Source organism: Pleurodeles waltl, chromosome 12 (assembly GCF_031143425.1).
Source record: "Pleurodeles waltl isolate 20211129_DDA chromosome 12, aPleWal1.hap1.20221129, whole genome shotgun sequence".
Taxonomy (NCBI): Eukaryota; Metazoa; Chordata; class Amphibia; order Caudata; family Salamandridae; genus Pleurodeles; species Pleurodeles waltl.
In genome coordinates, this window is record NC_090451.1 from 500,739,945 (window position 1) to 500,759,481 (window position 19,537).

Genomic DNA, 19,537 nt, shown 5'->3' on the forward strand with positions numbered 1-19,537 from the left:
CACCTACATCACAGCAAAGAGCTGGGACAACCTCCCCCTGCACCTCAGACAAAACCCATCGCTCACCATCTTCAGGAAGAACATCAAGACGTGGCTCTTTGATGAGGCCCTTCTCCTCCCCCCAGCACCTTGAGACCCTCATGGGTTAGTAGCTGTGCTTTACACAACTGATTGGTTGATTGATTGACCCTGAAACACAGTATTGGTATAAGAAGGAGCTGCTTGAAAAAAAAAAAAAAAAACTAATCAACAGAGAAGTAAGACAGCACTATTAGAACATAAAATTAGGCAAAGTGCTTGACAGAACTCCACTGCGCCAGCTGAGGAAAACCTACAACAACAAACGCTGGCAAGCTAAAAGGATCTACCAGGAAGGTATGTGGATCAAGCTCTAGTAAACAATCCAACAGCAAACAAATTTGCAGTGAGATAAACAGGTTGGTCTTCAGTCAAGCTTGTCACCAGAATGCAGGAATTTCAGAGGAACCTTGGGTGACCCACATTTGCGCCATGTACTCATCCCCTGCTTGTGCCATCACTTGCGGAAATTGTTTGAACAAGGAAAAACAGTAATACCAGAGCTTGACGCTGCTGGGGGACAGCAGGATACCCAATAGAGTCTAGTAGGTTCCAGTCACCACCTTCAACATATGGAAGACCCAAGCCCTGATGCCTAATACAGAACTCTATCAACTCTACAAAATGTTAGCACCCACATTGACCTTGATGAACCACTAAGAGATGCCAAGTGCTTGTAAAGAATACTAAATAAACTGAAGTCTGAGGGTGCCCAGGGCCCCAGTGGTCTTCCAAATGCCCTCTTCAAGCAAGATGTTCCCATCTTGGTCAACTATCTAGCTCCTCTTTTCAGTAGAACTTACAGTTTCAATACCATTCCATTCCATGGAGAGGGAGCATACTCAACCTGATGATAAACATCTCCTTAGAATTATTGGCTAATAGCCCTGATAGACATTGAAGCCAAATTATACACCTCCTCCAAGACCTCCAAGAGTTGCAAACGAAAAACAACTAATCACAAAAATGCACATAGGGTTTTGGTCAGGTATGAGAACATCTACAGACCTGTTGGCACTTACCAGCCTGGCAGAGAAGGCAATACAACAAAGGAGCAGTTTTGTTTACATTCTTTGTTGAACTCAGATCCCCTTTCGACAGAGTTCCCCATGACCGACTTTGAGCAAAACTGGCAGATTGGGGACTTCCGGTAAAATCAATAAACCCAGTCATCACCCTGTATATTGACACCTGGGTCCAGGTTAAAATTGGCAATGGCAGAAGAGTCACCTCTAAAATTTCAACCAAAACGGCCTGATGCAGGGGTACATCTTAGCCCCCTGCCTATTCAATCTGTAGTTGGCCGACGTCAAACCACTCCTGGCACAAGTCAAGGGACATCCTCCCAAAATGGCATTCAACACAATTGGCCACTTGCAGTAAGTTGACAACATAGTCATCTTAAGTCAGATACCTGTCGGGCTACAAGGGTTAATAAATGCACTGATGGAATACATTGAGCTGCAACGTCACGAGCTGAACTTAAGCAAAACAATGGTGGTCAAGCCCGGTCGACTCAAATAAAAAGCCCCCCAATAGGTAAAAACACAGTTGTCACTTCTTGAGTCTACCACAGAATCTTTATTGAACGCCAGCTGATTTTCAAACACTTTGCCATGATTCCGGAGAAGCACACTCATGAACCTCCGCATGCAACCAGCTGCAAAAGAAGCTTAGTTGTCCATCATACCAGCACCTGCTTCCAGTCATGGTCGCACAGTTCCGCCCGTTGGTAGCATGTGGCTTGGAAATAACCCATGAAAAAGAAGCGGCCCTGGTAAACTTGTCATCATCACAAATGTATAAATCCATATTTTCTTTGCCTAGGTCTACCGCTCAAGTACGGCTGGAATTTGGCCTAATGAATCAGGAGCTGCAAAGAATGAATGCTTTTGTAAAACTATGCTGCACCCTCCGTGCCCAAAAAGGGGCTTCCTGAACAACTTATGTCGGCAGGAAAGAGAGTCGAAAGAGCATCCACCCTCCGGCTAAGCAACGTTTCGGCAAAAGTCCAGTCACAACTGCAAGACAAAAAAACGTAGGCAATAAAACGCCACACCTGGATTGCTATTGCATTACACAAGCTTTTAAAAGCTTAGGCATACCGTACAACCCATTTTCCACTTGCATTAAAACGTCAGTTCGTGTCGTTTCTCTTTGGACAATTTGAAACAAATGAACTGGCACTCTCACATCTGATGACCTCTTAAGGAGGCCAGTGTATCCTCAAAGGAATTTGTCATTATTTCATTTATATTCGTATTGCTGACTACTAGCACACGTTTGTCATAATCTTTTTAAAAATAACTTTTCATGAGGAATACATACTCCCGTTCTCATGATACAGGAATCAAACTGCATTGACTAGTAAAATAAAATTTTGATACAAATGTGAAGAAGTGCACAATGGCTTCCCTTGAAGGTCAAGAAAACTAGTAACATAGTACCCACCTTTCAGATTCGGTCTCACTTTCATCTTCTTCGGCACTGCTCTCAGAATCACTAAAGACAAATGAGCACATGCCAGGTCTTTCTCTTTCATCTTCCTCAGTGGTAGGTTGCTCAACAGAAGAGCTGATGGGATCCTTTTGGATGTCAGCAGACACCTTCTGATGATATTCTTCTAGTATTTCTGCCAACAAAATGGAGATGGATTAATGAGGTACCTGTTTCAGAAAGAGAACTGCAAAGGCCTTAGAATGACTCCCTATTCGTGAGAGGTGGAGGAGCTGCAAGATTTGTCACACAAATAGTTGTGATAACAGTAAGCTGAATGTTGCTCAGCCCTATGTTCCTTTTCTACAAGTCTCAGTTCATGTATTTGTTGGAAAGGCGGGAGATGAGTTGGAATCTGTTTCTTCTGTACTCTGCAAGGTCTGCTGCTGCACAACCTGAAATGATATTTCTTTATGGAATGCTAGGGATGTCATCCAATGTTTGTCTGAATGTAAAAAACAGTTGGAGGAGGAGGATGAGCAGGAAGATACCCAGCTCCTCATAGGGCATCTAGACCGGAATTTATCGCCATGTGTACTGTACTACCACTAAAAGAGCTATTTACATGAATACCAGAGTCCAACATCTTTGTCCATCTTACACTCTGATAACACGATACCTCTGTAGAAGTGAGGAAATACCCTTTGATTAAACTCACTCCAATCTGATCTCATTATCTCCAAGGTTATAACCATTGCATGACCATCATCAAATAGATAACGGCAATCATCCAAGTTATTGGTGTCAGAGAAACAAGGAACAAGAAGAGAAGAGACTTATTTGTGCTCCTTTCTTAGATTTCCAACTTTTTCCCCCCCATGTGTAGGTCTTGGAACTCTATGCCAGGTTTGCATTTCCAGATGCAAGTAGGGACCCTCGATCTAGGCTGGGCAGAATTTCTAGCACACAAAAGCCACCTGCTTAGAGTATACATTTAAGTGCAATTTGTACTCTTTTTATTTTTATTTGTAGAGGAAATGTTGGTCCATGTGTCAAAATGTCCATAAAATACAGGGGCAGTAGTTACTCTTTTCCCACACCTCATACATATTTAGAGATATTTTTGTAATTTAAATCTCTTTGAGCAAAACTGTCTGCAAATGTATTTGGAATGCACGCCACCTGAACGGTGATCAGAACACATTTGCATGGGCACCCTTCGTACCACTCCTTCCCTCCTTTTTCCTCCTGGGTAAATCCAATTCAATTCGTAAATGCTAATTCCATGAACCAGAATTTCCAGATTTAAAAAAGAAATGGCAATTTTACATTCATACGTTAAACCCCTCAGCGTGAAAAGACGTAAATTGCATCCAAATGTGATCTTTCACATTGTGAGATTACACATGTTGTTAACACCCTTACTATTGATGTGACAGGTGTAAGAAGGCCTGTGTTGGAGAATCATTATTGCTCTATTACAGTCCTTTTGACATTTTTGGACCCCAACTGAGTTATTATTGGAATCTGAGGACCCCAATGAGTCTTTATTAGAATCTAGGGATCCTAGCCTAAGCAATTTCGATGATTTGAAACAAAAAACAATAAATAAAAATACATAAACAAGCATTTAACAAAGAAATTCCAAATGATGAAATATTGTATTTAATTCACATACACTTGTACTGCTCCTACCAATCAATCTGAGGATGCAAACTTAATTTTCACCCCCCATTTCTAATTCCTTTACATTTACATATAGTTTTAAAATTTAAATGTTCAATTTTACCCCCTGGAGTCAAGAACCAATGCTTTATTACAGCAACCATAGCTACTGAATCTTCAACTTTTACAAAGTAATTTTCTCATAAATTGCAGCACCATAATTGGTCCATTTTTTCATAGCTACTGAAGCATTAAGGTGTCCGCCTCACAGTCCCCATTTTCTGTTTCCAATATAGCATTGATCACAACTGACTGAAATGATTTGTCACTAGCCCTGTTCTAGCTGCAAGATCGATACCTGTTCTACTCATAATGAAGTAATAATTTAAAGTGTGCAGGAATTCATTACACACTGTGCATTACCTATATTGAAATACTTTCAAACTCTTGCAGTAAAAATTGTGTATCAATTAATGATTCTATGTTGTTCTTTAAACAGTAAACATCCAATAGCAATGGAAAAAAAAAGAGAATCCACATTGGAACAAGATGTACCTGTAAGCCTATTATTCAAAAACGACTCTGTCTACATTGTAGACACAAAATGACAACATGGTATACACACTTGTTCAAAGCTGTGCTTTCTCAACCAATGCACTACTCAGTGTTACCTGGTGAGTGCGTACATTACACATAGCACAATGTATTCAGAAATGAGAGCATACCTCCATTATACACCATTGTGCAGGAGCAAAATGACTGTTGTGTAGCCCCAGACAAACAAGTTACTTACCTTCGGTAACGCTTTGTTTTGGTAGATACAGTATCTACCAGTGGATTCCTCAACTTTTGAATACTCCCAATGCACCAGCATTTAACAGAAATGTTTTCTTTCTAGCTCTCCACAACAACAAGGACATCACAATAGAACTTCATCTGATGTCATCAGAGCCATAAGAAGTCCTCGCCAGTGTGCTGACGTCATTTTCACCCACTTTATTTGGTGCCTTCAAGGCGAACGGGTGAACACCAACATCGCAAACAGCGGGTGCAAACTCAACTCAATAATTTATACACATTTGCACATATAAACATACAGTGTGTACATACAATTTTCAACATATATATCATATATACAAGCACCTTCCTTCTTGGTATATCCAGTCAGTGAGGTAGATACTGTATCCACCCAAAAAAGTGCTACCGAAGGCAAGTAACTTGTTCTTCTGATGGATACATTTACCAGTGGATTCCTCACCTTTTGAATAGAGTCCTAAAGCAGTCCCGCACTCAGAGGTGGGTGCCCGTCTGCCTATACCACTAAGTCCTGTATCACCAGATGGGCAAAATGGCCATCCCTTCTCACTACTGAGCCAAAGCAGTAATGTTTTGCGAAAGTGTGGAGGGAAGCCCAGGTTGCTGCCTTGCAAATGTCAACAACTGGTACACCTCTAGTCAACGCCGAAGTAGTGAACTTAGCTCTGGTCGAATGAGCTCTAAAGCCCTCATGAGGTTCTTTGTGAATGCATAACATATTTTGATGCAAAGGATGACCCACCTTGACCAAATTTATTTGTGGACTGCTTTGCCCTTCATCTTGCCTACGTAGCCGATGAACAGATGATCATCCATCCTAAAACCACTTGTCCTGTCCATGTAGAAGCTCAACGCTCTCTTTGGATCCAGACAATGCAGCCTTTCCTCTTCCTTAGAGGGATGGGGAGGAGGGTAAAAGGATGGAAGGGTGAGGGACTGCCCCGATTTGGCAGGAAAGTTGTCCTGGTTCTCAAAACAACCTTGTTGGCATGGGAAGTAGTAAACAGGGGCTTTACACTCAGAGCTTGCAGCTCACTAACAGGTCTAGCCAACATGATCGCTATGAGAAAAACAGTTTTTATTGTAAGGAGCCTCAACGGGCATCTATGCAATGGCTCAAATGGTGTACCCATCAGGTACGACAAAACCAAATTTATATCCCACAGAGGCATTATAAATGGAGTGGGAGTATTAGTCAGACCCCCAAGAAACTTTTAAACTAAGAGGGTTGATCAGGTAAACAAATAAATGCAGACAGTTCAGACAGATAGCCCTTCATGGTCACAACTGCACAACCTTGTTGTGCCAAGAAAAGAGCAAATTGCAAAACATTGGATAAGTGGGCCTTTAAAAGGTCAACATGTCTGTACTCACACAATTTGACAAACTTGGCTCATTTACTAGCATAGCCATTTTTGGTGGAGTGTCGCCTAGCCGATAAAGTAACATCCACCACTTCAGGGAGAAGACAAAAGTAATTGAGGTTGCCCCATTAAATCTTCAGGCATGAAGGTGCAGGCTCTGGAGGTGGGGGTGTAGAACCTTCCCCTGCGACAGCGAGAGGCGGTCCGCCCTGTGAGAGAGACAGAGCGGAGAGCACATTGAGAGCTGAAGGAGGTCTATGTACCACACTCTTCTTGGCCAATCCGGAGTTATTGATATGACTTCGGCCTGATCTTGGCAAATCTTCCTCAGAACTTGAGGAATCAAGGGTATGGGGGGCAGCCGGTGGCTCCAGCTCAAATGAAACGCGTTCCCCACTGTTCCCTGCATCGGATATTGGAGGCTGCAGAACAACGGGCAGTGCCCGTTCTCATAAGTGGCAAACAGGTCTATCTGAGGCATCCCCCACAACCAGAAGACGTGAAGAACCCCCTCTGGATGAAGTCACCACTCATGGTCAGCTGAGAAGTGCTGGCTGAGACTTTCCGCATGTACTTTGAGAACTCTGGCCAAATGGTTTGCTACTATGCAAATCCCATGGTCCTGAGCCTAGGACCAGAGTTGGAGAGCATCTCTTCAGAGAAGATACAACCCTACTCCTCGCTGCTTGTTGAAGTACCACATCGCATGAGTGTTGTCTGTCAAGACCCATACCGACCGACTGCAAATGTAAGGGAGGAAGGCCTTGAGAGCCAGATGTTTCGTCACCAATTCCAACAGATTGATATGAAGCATCTGTTCTTCCAGGGACCAAAGACCCATGACCTCCAGATCCCCCAGATGTGCTCCCAACCCTAGAGTGGAAGCATTCGTAATGACTGTGACCACCGGTGGTGGTAGGTGAAACGGCCTCCCTTGTGTTAAGTTGCAATCTACAGACCACCATTGAAGATCCATCGCAGTGTTCCTGGAGATCCTTATTGACTCCTTGAGATCTCCGTTGTGTTGAAACCATTGCTTGCTGAGGCACCACTGGAAGGCCCTCATTTGCCAGCGTGCATGAGTGACCAACAGAGTGCAGGAAGCGAACAGACTGAGCAGACGTAAGACCTTTAGGACTGAAACAAGCACTCCATTCGGAAACATTGGAATCATAGCCCAAATGTCTTGAATCCTCTGTGGCGGAGGATGGGCACGAAACGCTGGCATGTCCAGTACTGCCCCTATGAACAGGATGCGCTGAGAGGGCTCAAGGTGAGATTTGGGGACACTGATGGAAAACCCCAGGTTGAACAACAGGTGCATTGTCAAATGCTAGTGATGCTGCACCAGCTCTGGAGATCCGACTTTCAAGCAACCAATCATCCAGGTAAGGGAATATTGATATTCCCGACTGCCTAAGATGTGCAGCTACCATTGTCATCACCTTTGTGAAGATACGAGGTGCAGAGTAAGACCAAATGGAAGGATTGCAAACTGGTAATGCTTCAAACCTACCATGAACTGGAGATACTTTCTGTGCGAGTGGAGGATGGAAATGTGAAAATATACATCCTGAAAGTCTATAGAAACAATCCAGTCTTCCTTGTCCAATGCAAGAAGCAACTGTGCTAGGGTCAGCATTTTGGATTTTTCCTGGTTGAGGAACCAATTCAAAATCCTCAGGTCTAGGATTGGCCGTAAACGACCATCCTTTTTGTGGATCAGGAAATATTTTGAATAACAACCCTTACCCCTTTTCTGCTCCGGAACCAACTCTACTGCGCCCTTTAAAAGCAGATTTTGTACCTCCTGAGAACGCAGCAGCAAATGCTCTTTCGAACAAAAACTTTGCTGGGGAGGGGAGGGAAGTGGAACTCCCGGAGGGGAGGGGCATTTCCATTTCCTTCAATGCTTAACATCAAAATGTCCGTTTTATGGCCTTCCACTCTTGAAGGACTACGGGTAACACATGCTTGTGAAGGGTGGGAGAACTAGGGTTGCTTTCCGGAAAGGTTAACAGAGGAGGATGAAGTAGAGGGGAAGGAGGGCTAGTGTCCTGCACCATCATGCATAGCTCTCCCATGACCTCTGCAGGATCTATAGAGGGGGTTGGCAGATTGCTGTTGTTGGAAGTGCTGCCTCCCACAAAAGGAGCTCTGACCAAACCTCCTAAACCTATGCAAGGGTCTGTAGGTCATGGAGAGTTTATGAAGACCTAAGGACTTGGAAGTGGTCTTGTTCTCCCTAAATCTCTCTAAAGTCGAATCCACCTTCGCCTCAAACAACCTGGATCCATCGAAAAAGAAAATCCATTAACATGGACTGCACATCCGGGAAGAACCCCGATCCTCTAGGCCATTCATGCCTTCAGTTGGCTATTGAAGTCCCCATGGCCCTGGCACAGAGTCCACAGTACCCAGGCCTGATTGTATGACCTGCTTTGCTGGCGCCTGACTCTCCTGCAAGAGTTCCGCAAAATGATTCTGCACATCCTGAGGCAGTTTAGGAATGACTTTTTTGGCCGAATCAATCAGCGCATGGATGTACCTGCCCAACAGGCAAGTGGCATTCATCAACTTCAAAGCTATACTTCCTGATAAAAAAGATATTTTTCGCCGACTATTCCATCTACTTCGACTCCCTGTCAGCAGGAGTTATGGGAAAGGAACCGTGTGCAGACTTCGAGGAACATGAAGCTTGTACGACCAGGCTTTAGGTGTTGGATGCTGGCTTAAGGAGGCTTGAGCATCTCCTGGTGCTGTCCTATACCTCCTGGCAATCAATAAATTTTGAAACCACAGGAGTGGAAGCAGGCTTTTGCCACAGATCTAAGATTGGCTCAGACAAAGCCTCATGGAATGCCAGCAGGGGCTCTGATGCCGGAGAGGAAGAATGAAAAACCTTAGTTAAAATGTTTGATTTTAATTCTGTAGGGGGCAGTGGTAAGTCTAGAAGTTCTGTTGCCTTCTTAAATATCCCATGATATGAGGTAACCTCTGGAGAGGGTATGCCCCCAGGGGATAATAACTCCCATTTTATAATACTTCACATGCAGTTGGTTACATATGGAATATAATTATACAGACTTTTAAAAGACACAAATATGCTACTGCCATTTTTCATCCTATGTTGATATCCTTCATATTGCAAAATCACTGCAAGTTTCAGATTCACATTTCAGCACCAGGAATACGTTAAGGATGTTGCTTTCAGTACGACTATGGACGAAAATGGTTATAACCGAAAACACCCCTACAGCTCCTAATTCATTGTCCAGTAAGCCCTTCCTTGGAGAAGGATTGTGGGCTGAGGTATATTCATAAACTTTTCAATAATTCTTAACCCTTTCATTACTCCCACAAAAACTGCACACAGAACCAGGGGAAAGGCAGTATCCAAACACCTCACCCTGATGATGCTGACCGAGCAAACTCCTGTCCTAATGGTGAGTCCCCTGCAATAATCCAATGTGTCGAGCCTGTAAACTACAACTGTGTCTGATACAAAAAATAGAACTATGCAAGCACTATTTAAAACCCTTTTCACCTGTTCACCAATAGCGGGAGGGGGCTGCATTGATTCAATTATTATCTGGATTAGAGATGTTAGACTGTCGAAAATAACATCACTTTTTCTAACCCTATTAAAATGTGTTTTTTGCCCCTAAACTTATTACTGTTTAAGGTTAAAAACTGCTGTAATAGAGCAATAATAATGCTCCAATACAGGCCTTCTTAGACCTTTCTATCCTTTTTAACCTATACCTGCAACCCTTAGAACTCCAAAAGTCTCTTTGCTTGTCATAGCACAAATATGCTAATGAGACGCGGATGACTATAAAAACCAAAAATGGATTATTCATTGACTACCTCAAAGACTGTATAACCAAATTGCAAACTGTCAGACATGCTAGCAATTGAAGCTAAATTTAAAAACACAATTAAAACTAGCAAACTATTATTTCTTTCTCAAACCCCCTATTCTAGGAGGCTTTAGAGAACATATCCTTCCAACACTCTGAAGCGTCTATCTCGGATATGAATGTCCGCGTTTTGCCTTTAAAGTTGCCCTTGAGGCGAGCTGGATTCAACAGAAAGGCTTCTCCTCCCAAATCCTGGAATAATTTAATAAGATGCCTAAGCCACCATCTTTTTTCCACTGTGACTTGACAAACATTGCTTGTCGCAGCAAAAATCTTCCAAAGTACACCAACATAGCTCTAGCATTAGTGTGAAGCAGTTTACACGTTGAACTTCCAGGTCACAATTCCAAGTAGTTAGTTTGGGAAAAGCCCCTTTCAGCAGATTTACCATAAAGGCCCTACTCTCACTGTCTTCTATTCCCTCTGCAAGGCCCAGAAATCTCAGATTATTTCTGCGCTGCATAGTTTTAACATCCTCCATCTTCAACATTTCTACATTAGATCCAACATCTGAGACTGCTGTAGTTCAATTTGATCTTGGAGATCCCCTACACCCAGTTCCAGCGTCTTTGCACGCTCTTCCACAGCGGCAATCTGAGCCCCGATTTCAGCACAGGTTTTGCTCACTTTTCTGCTAGTCCCTTGTACTTTTTTAGTGTGCCATCTGAGCTGAGGGACATGCCGGCTTCATTACATTTTTAACCAGAAGACTTATCAAGGTTCGTCATTTCCTACCAAACTACACCTTACTTGGTCAAGTAGTACGTTTTGCCAAATAGGATTTTGGATGTCTTACCAAATTGACTATTACTGATCTGGGATATAATCTTCACCTGTTCCTCGATTTAAAAAACAAACAAAAAAAACAACACCTTTTCAACATTCCTATGGCGACTTTCTGACTTATACACCTCGTAATACGGAGTTGCTCTAAAATACTTACCTTAGAGGAGGATGTTATCCATTTTTGGTATCCTCAAAGAAATTATATGTGCCTTCAAGAAGTCTCTCATTAGGGACGAAACACGTGTCAGGTGAACTCTCGACTTGATTAAGAACATCAATACAGATCAGAGTTTCTACAGTTTTATTGATATGAATCATCACTTATTTCAAAGACTATGTATTAAACTAAGGTGTGGCTAAAGTTGATCTTGTGTGGACTGATGTAATTCTATTTAACTGCAAACAGTGTGTTTTGATGTAGTGTGAATGTATATTTAATTGACAGTATGACCACCTTAATTTTGAAAGTTTTGCAAGACAACGGGATGTGCATTACTCCAGACCAATTGTTGCCTTTTTTATAATAGTTAATACTTTTTTAGTGTAGAAGGCATTCTCAGCGAGTTTCATTTCGAGTCACTTCCTGCAACTGTCTTATAGAGTTATCTATAAGTCCCAATGAGGGTTCCCCTCCAGCAGGAGGGGTCAGATGATCATCTTCTCTGGGGACTAAGTTTTAAGGTAGCAAGGGGTCTTCCCGATAGACTTGCCTTGTTGCTGAGTAATCTCAGTTCAGGATTCGTACTGTTTGATATCCATTTTTCCCTTTGCTCTGCTTTCTTGTTCTTTTCCCTCTCAACTTTTCCCTCCAATGTTTCTTTTGTTTAGCAGAACATGGCTCATTCAATGTGCTACTCAAGCTGCTTTCTGAGGCCTCTAAGACTCTGAGGTTGCAGAAGGCAAATCTTGATCTAGATCACCAGCACTTGACTTAAAGGAGTTTGACCCATCCGTGAGAGAAAAGAACTTGTCCCTCTGTTCGGGGAGATGCACCACATTGTCTAACCGAGCTAACCCTTCATTAGGGTGCAACTACCTCTGTGGGGCATAGTTAAAACTTGAGCTTGAACGCGAACTAGAAGTTCATGAGCATTTGGCTGAAAGGGATTAGATGTGGCTTGAGATATCACATTAGGATGTTGTATCCCCAAAAGCTATTTCCCTGATTCTTTCTCAGCTTTCTCCAGATTCATCAGGGCATCAGCCCAAATAGACTTCTTGCTCACAGTTTCTGCTACCACACTAGGGATATGCCTCCACTCCAGTGAGTCCCCTGCATGGACCTGTTTACTTTTTGGCTCTGCCGCCACCTCAGTCACTCCCACAAGGCCTTTCTGAGACTCCTCACTGGTGACATAGGGCAACAGCTGAAGGCTTTCCCCTGTTCGATCAGCAGTCAGTGGATAAGGAACTCCTTGGCCCTCACAAGCCTCCTCGCGGTTGGAATCTTCTTGGTTTCTCTAATGTAAAGTTTTCTACAATAGTCTGCTGAGTCGGCACCACCCATTGGCAGTCTCCTTGATTGGGAGCTTTCCTGCTCAGAGGCGCTAGCTTAGGTGCCTCAGCATTCCTGTGGGTATTCAATTCAGATTTTCTGGCCCCCAAGCTGACCTGTTTCATTTTTGGGCATGTCTGCCCCAAGGGCTATGGCCCTTCATCTCTCTCTCTTTTGGAGACATACCCTGTTCCTGCAGATGCTGGTGCAGAACGCCACCAAGAGCTATGAGCACAGTCCGTATCTCCACTTCTAAAGTCCAGGGAACGTTCCACACGAGGGGGGGTCTCTAATGCAGGTATAACAGTTTCTGCAGTCCTGCAGGCTGTTTTCCCATCTTCATTCCCCCTTTCTCCCTGGCAAGTTTAGCTCATGCTGAAGGCTAAGGGTAGAGATACAAACCGGGTGTGCTACTCGATCGCCATCTTGCTTCCTGACCCTATGTCGTACTACACTACACAAGAAATACATGAATATGAGGTGGGGCGGAAAAACTGAGCGATCTGTATGTTGTTTCCTCTTCTAAGTTAGCATTATAGGTATTTGGATGTGTTTTTGACATTTGGGTATTCCCTCAAAATATGGTACCTATGAGCTGAGGGGGAGAGCACGTGAAGGGTGGTCTCGATAGCCATTACTCAGGGCATGGGGGGGTCTGATTGCTTCAAGTTGGCAGTGGGGGGATGGACGGTGGGACTTCTGGGGGGGGGGTGGCCCGTGTTGGGGCCTTGTGGGCAAGGGGATGGAGAGAGGTATGGGGGTTTGTGCAATACAAGAGGAGAGGCACCAGTACAGACTGTTTGTTTGTAGGCAATAGTGGGGAAATAAGGTTACAAGCTAACCCAAGGGCCTCAGTACATTCATATCTTCTGGAATAAGGAGTATGAGTAAGGTATGCATAGGAACAGTTAATATTTGTGGGCTGAATGACAATCAAAAGAAAAAGGTGGCTCAAGATCTAAAAATACTGCAGGTAGATATACTTTGCCTACAGGGGACACATTTAGAAAAATCACAGAAACCACCTGCTTGAAGCCATTGGCTTTAAGCTTTTTAGGTATACAACGCAGTGGGTGAGGACCAGAGGGGTTGCCATTATGGCATGGGAAAATATCTGTAGTTTCAGTTGCACAAAGGCAGATAGGCTTGGACGATGGGTGGTTACTGAGTGTTACCACGCAAATGGCCTTCTCAACTTGGACTTGGTGTATGGGTCGGTAGTTGATGACCTGCCAATCTTCGATTGGTTGAACAATGAATTGATTGACTCCGATTGTAATGTGTGGAGATTTTAATATTAACTGGAGTGGAGACTAACTATATGGAAGGCCAAGTGGATATTCAGGAAGGAAGCCAAAAGTTTATAAGTTTCTGACTTGTCTGGGGAATAACCATGGGCTGACTGATGCTTGACATAAGCTTGGAAGTGCCATGTTTGGGGTACACCTATTATTCTGCACACATAGGTCACATGCCCGTTTGGATTATATGTTTGATTCATACAGCCTTTTACAAAGGACTAAACCTGAAAAATTCCCTAGGGTCATATCTGACCACAACGTTGGTCCTAGAGTTAGCCAGGAAGGGTTTCAGGTCTATGGTTAGGCATTGGACCTTTAAGCGTGCACTACTCTCGAAGATTACATTCAGCATATGAAGGGCTGGATCTCAGATTTGTTTTAGTTCTACTGAGGGAGTGCTTCAGTCGAGGCAGTGTGGGACACCTTTGAGGCCGGACTAAGAGATAAGGGGTCATAAGTACGAACACATTCTCCCATTGACACAGAATGGGAAAAACCCTTTGCTACATCTGGCCCAAGATTCTTTGTTTTGGCCTAAATCGCCACAAGAAAGAAAAGTGTCAGCTTAGAGAGTTATATAGGGCCTGGGATAAAGCTGAATCACAGCTAATTTAGCAGTCGACAAGGGGCATAATATTGAGGGGGGACTGTGTAAGGTGGCATTAGCCATGGCTGTGATCAATGTTTTTTCGGGAAAGAAATCTGCTGAAAATATATGACTTGCAAAAGGGAATGTTATGAATGTAGCAAACGGGTGGGGCACTTATTGGCAATCCAAGTTGGGGGGAAAATATAAAGTCTAGAATTAGGGAAATAAGGGCTGCAAACGGAGCCCTGGTCTCTGACCCAGATGGAATACGGGAGATAGTTCGAGGGTTTTATGAGTAACTTTACAAGAAAGAAAAGGAGGATGATAACCTAGAAGGAGATATGATACCTTTCTTTGGAGTCAGTTTCCTTTGGGAGACTTAGCGTGGACAAATGGGAACTACTGGAGGCCCCCCGGTTGCCGGAAAAAGTACAAGTTGCCATTAAGAATCTCCCCTTTGGGAAAGAGGAACGAGTGGATAAGATCCTGCTAGGGTATTACAAGGTTTTTCTATCACAACTAGAAATGGATCTGCTAGATATACTTTTGTAGATACAAAAGAGTCAGCCAGCTCTGGACTCATGGTCAAAGGCAAACATAATTGTTTTGTGAAAAAAGGTAAACCACCCCAAAAGCCTGGGTCATACAGGCAGATAACAATTATTAATAGTGACACAAAGATCTATTCTCAAATTTTATCCTCATGTCTCAGCTTAATTATGGGTAATACAGTATCGCCAAGACAGCATGGAGTTTATACGCATAAAGGGAACTACAGATCATACCCTCCGGGTCATTACAATTTTTGATGCCTCAACGGTGTCCAGGAACCCTATGACATTGATATTATTAGATCACTGAGAAGGCGGTTGATAGGGTGTCCTGGAAATACTTGTGGACAGTCCTGGGTAAGTATAGTATAGGATTGGGATTCATTAGGGCACTAAGAGCAGTGTATCAAAGACCGACCCCCAAACTGCAATTGATGGGTGGGCAGTCAGGGGAAATCCAAATTCAAGGCAGGGGTGCCCTTGCTCTCCTTTACTCTTTGCACTTTATATTAATCCCCTGATCTGGAAACTTGACCTGAACCCCCTGACGGTGCCCATTCCATTTCATGGTTGGGATACTAAAGTGCTTGCTTATGCAGATGATGTGGCATTAGTTACCCCTAGCCCTGCAATGGTTTTAACGGAAATTAAAAAGGCGGCACAGGAGATGTTCAGGGTATTTGCTCAACCAAAGTAAACCTCTAGTAGTATGCAACAGTCACTTACAGTTTAGGAATGATAGGGTAGTTGAGAGAGCTGTCTGTGAACTAAGGCGTTATTATGTCATCTAAGCTGGATCAACTGGTTGATATCAATCTAGCTCCAGTAATGGGGAAGGCGGATAGAGACCTCTATAGGATGAACAATTTACATCTTTCTTTAGTCAGACGTAGTAATGTTATAAAGATTATTTGTTTACCAAAAGTGTTGTATTTGTTCAGGACCAACCCTTTGGAATTTAACAATTGCTGGTTCAAGGCCATGAATAACATTACTATAGGTTTCACTTAGGTATATTTGAAAGTCAGGAAGGCAATTAAATGTTTTACTCTCCCATCGAGATAGATGTGGTTGAGTGGTACCTGATTTGAAACTCTATTACTGGGCAGCAGATCTCCAGTACATATCTTCACTGTTCAGGGACCCAGAGGTAGAAAGATCTGAAGGTGGAATTCCTCCTTTTAATGAGCTGTTGCTCGGGATAGAACCTAGGGGATGTTTCTTCCGACAAGTTGAACCAACTACTTTTAGGTTAGGTTTTAGGTTAGGGCGTTTTAATTATTATGTCCCATTACAAAGAAATCCATCACGTTCAGATTTTTCTGAGGTAAGATTCTGCTGGGCTGGAAGGAATGTGGAATTAAGAGATTAGGGGCCAGATGTAGCAAGCGCTTTGCATGGTGCAAACAGCGAATTTCGCTGTTTGCGCCATGCAAAACGCACATCGCGATGCTCATTCCTATTTTGCGAGTCGGTAACCTGGTTACCGACTCGCAAAATGGGAATGCGACTCGCAAATAGGAAGGGGTGTTCCCCTTCCTATTTGCGATTCGCATCGCGATGTAGAATTGCTTTGTGACCGCGAACACGGTCGCAAAGCAATTCGCAGTTAGCACCCATTTCAAATGGGTGCTAACCCATTCGCAAAAGGGAAGGGGTCCCCAGGGGACCCCTTCCCCTTTGTGAATGGCTCTGAATTTTTTTTTTCACAGCAGGCAGTGGTCCGATGAAACACAAACGTTTCATTTTTCAGTTTGTGTTGCAACTCGTTTTCCTTTAAGGCTGCAATACAAAAAAAAACACTGCTTTATTAAAAAGCAGTCACAGACATGGTGGTCTGCTGTCACCAGCAGGCCACCATCCCTGTGAGTGCTGCGAATCGGAAGGGGGCCGCAAATTGCGACCCACCTCATTATTATTAATGAGGTGGGTCTTTGCGACCCCCTTCCGATTCGCAGATGGTGTCAGGGACACCATCCGGCATCCGGGTTTGCGAATTGCAAATTGAGAGTCGCTCAGACTCGCAATTTGCAAGTCGCAAACTCAGGATTTAATACATCTGGCCCTAGGTGATTTTTTTTACTAAGCTGGTATAGTTTCATTTGAAGAACTACAGGCTAAATTTGAGATCTCCCAGAGAGATTTTTTAAAAATATTTACAAATTTGCGATTTTTTTATTCAGAAGGGGAGGGGGCTGGGATTCTCAAAAACAGAATTGTTGGATGGGGTGGTTGGGAGTGAATACTGCACGATCAGCCAACTGTATAAAGATGTGAATGCCCTGTCGCAAAATGATCTTTTAAGCCAATATGAAAAATGGCAGAATAAGTTGGGGACTGTAGATTGCTCTTTCGTGGAATCACTTGAGTTAGGTCGTACTATAATGCTTTCGGTCAATTTACAAGCCCAACACTATAAAACTGTTTATGATTTATATTTCATGCCCGGGAAAAATGTTAGATGGGGAGGGACCATGGGTATTGTATGCCCACATTGTCAACTTCAGGAGGCAGACCTAATTCACATGTTTTGTAGTTGTCCCCAACTGGAACCACTAAGAAGAGAGATTACCAATGTTTTTGATTCTCGTTTAAGAATTAAATTTACCTTAACTCCTCAGCTTTTTTAATTGGGTGTACACGGCTAAGTGGTTCCTGGCCCAGCCCAGTGGTGTACATTTATCGCTGTGGCAGTGGTCCGCTTATGTATTGTTCAGAGTGGATACTGTTGCTTGTGGCACAATCCACTCTAACCAGAGAGGCTATCCAAGAGAGCTTGTCTGTAAAAAAAACTTGAGAAGAGACAGTGCAGTGCCTTGCGGAATGATGAGCTGCTAGCTCTGAAATTTGCAGACAGGAGGGATGTCTACATGCTAACTACCATCCATGATGAGAGTACTTCACCTGTGGCTGTTTGGGGTCAAGTTGCTGAAGTGCGCAAACCTGTGTGTATTTTAGACTACAATAAGCACATGGGTGGTGTTGACAGAGGTTGGAACCTTACACTGCTGCTCGTAAAGCTTATGTTTGGTAAAATAAGTTAACGGTTCACCTGTTCCACTTGGCAACTTTTAATAATTTTGTTGTGTTCAAGAATAGTTCTCCAGAGTCAAGGATGACATCTGTGAAATTTCAGGAGTCTGTCATGGCGAGCATGCGTTTTTGGTCCCAGGTGCGGCCTTCATCTAGGGAAACCTACCAACCCCAGACATTTTTTAAAACTAGACACCTGGAGGAGTCCAGGGAGGTGTGGCTTGCATGGATCTCCCAACATTTTCCTACCCAGAATCCTCTGCAAACCTTAACATTTGTTAAAAAAAGCATATTTTCCACACTTTTCTTTGTAGGATAACCGCACCGCCACAAGTTTCCTACCACCCAGTGTTCCCTTCAGTCTCCCAAGTAAAATGAAACCTCACTTGTGTGGGTCCCCAAAGCAGAGTCAGCCTAAAAATGTATAAAAATAAAAATTGTGCTTATCAACTCGCTGTGCTATCCCCTCAATCTCTACACGTTTTTGGCCTTTTCCTGTTGCAGGCACCTGGGTCACCCACACAAGTGAGGTACCATTTTTATCTGGAGACTTGGGGGAACGCTTGGTGGAAGGAAATTTGTGGCTCCTCTCAGATTCTAGAACTTTCTATCACCAAAATGTGAGGAAAAAGTGTGTTTTTTTGCCACATTTTGAGGTTTCCAAAGGATTCTGGGAAAAGGAACCTGGTGAGAGCCCCACAAGTCACCCCATCTAGGAAGCCCCTAGGTGTCTAGTTTTAAAAAATGCACAGGTTCGGTAGGTTTCCCTAGGCGTCGGCTGAGCTAGAGGCCAAAATCCACAGGTAGGCACTTTGCAAAAAACAGGTATGCTTTCTTTGGGGAAATGTGATGTGTCCATGTTGTGTTTTGGAGCATTTCCTGTCGCAGGTACTAGGCCTACACATACAAGTGAGGTACCATTTTCTTCAGGAGACTTAGGGGAATGCTGGGTGGAAGGAAATGTGTGGCTCCTCATAGATTCCAGAACTTTCTATAACCGACGTGAGGAAAAAGTGTTTTTTTTGCCACATTTTGAGGTTTGCAAAGGATTCTGGGTAACAGAACCTGGCGAGAGCCCCACAAGTCACCCCATTCTAAATTCCCCTGGGTATCTACCTTTCAAAAATGCACAGGTTTGGTAAGTTTCCCTAGGTGCCGGGTGAGATAGAGGCCAAAATCCACAGCTAGGCACTTTGCCAAAAACAGGTCTGTTTTCTTTGGGAAAATGTGATGTGTCCATGTGTTTTGGGGCATTTCCTCTCGCGGGCACAAGGCCTACCCACACAAGTGAGGTACCATTTTCATCAGGAGACTTGGAGGAACGCTGGGTGGAAGGAAGGTTGTGGTCATCTCAGATTCAAGAACTTTCTGTCACCGAAATGTGAGGAAAAAGTGTTTTTTTGCCAAATTTAGCAAAAGATTCTGGGTAACAGAACCTTGCAAGAGCCCCACAAGTCACCCCATTCTGAATTCCCCTTGGAGCCTATGTTTCAAAACCAT

General features: G+C 43.5%; 1 protein-coding gene across 2 annotated transcripts in view; it reads right to left on the minus strand.

Annotated features, from left to right (window-relative positions):
* Positions 1 to 19,537, minus strand: part of LOC138267955 (uncharacterized) — a 1,270,490-nt gene that overhangs the window by 737,884 nt on the left and 513,069 nt on the right. For both annotated transcript variants that reach the window (XM_069217240.1, XM_069217239.1), the window contains exon 4: positions 2,530 to 2,710. In XM_069217240.1, the coding sequence (XP_069073341.1) occupies positions 2,530 to 2,710 (181 nt within the window). The remainder of the gene's footprint in view (positions 1 to 2,529; positions 2,711 to 19,537) is intronic.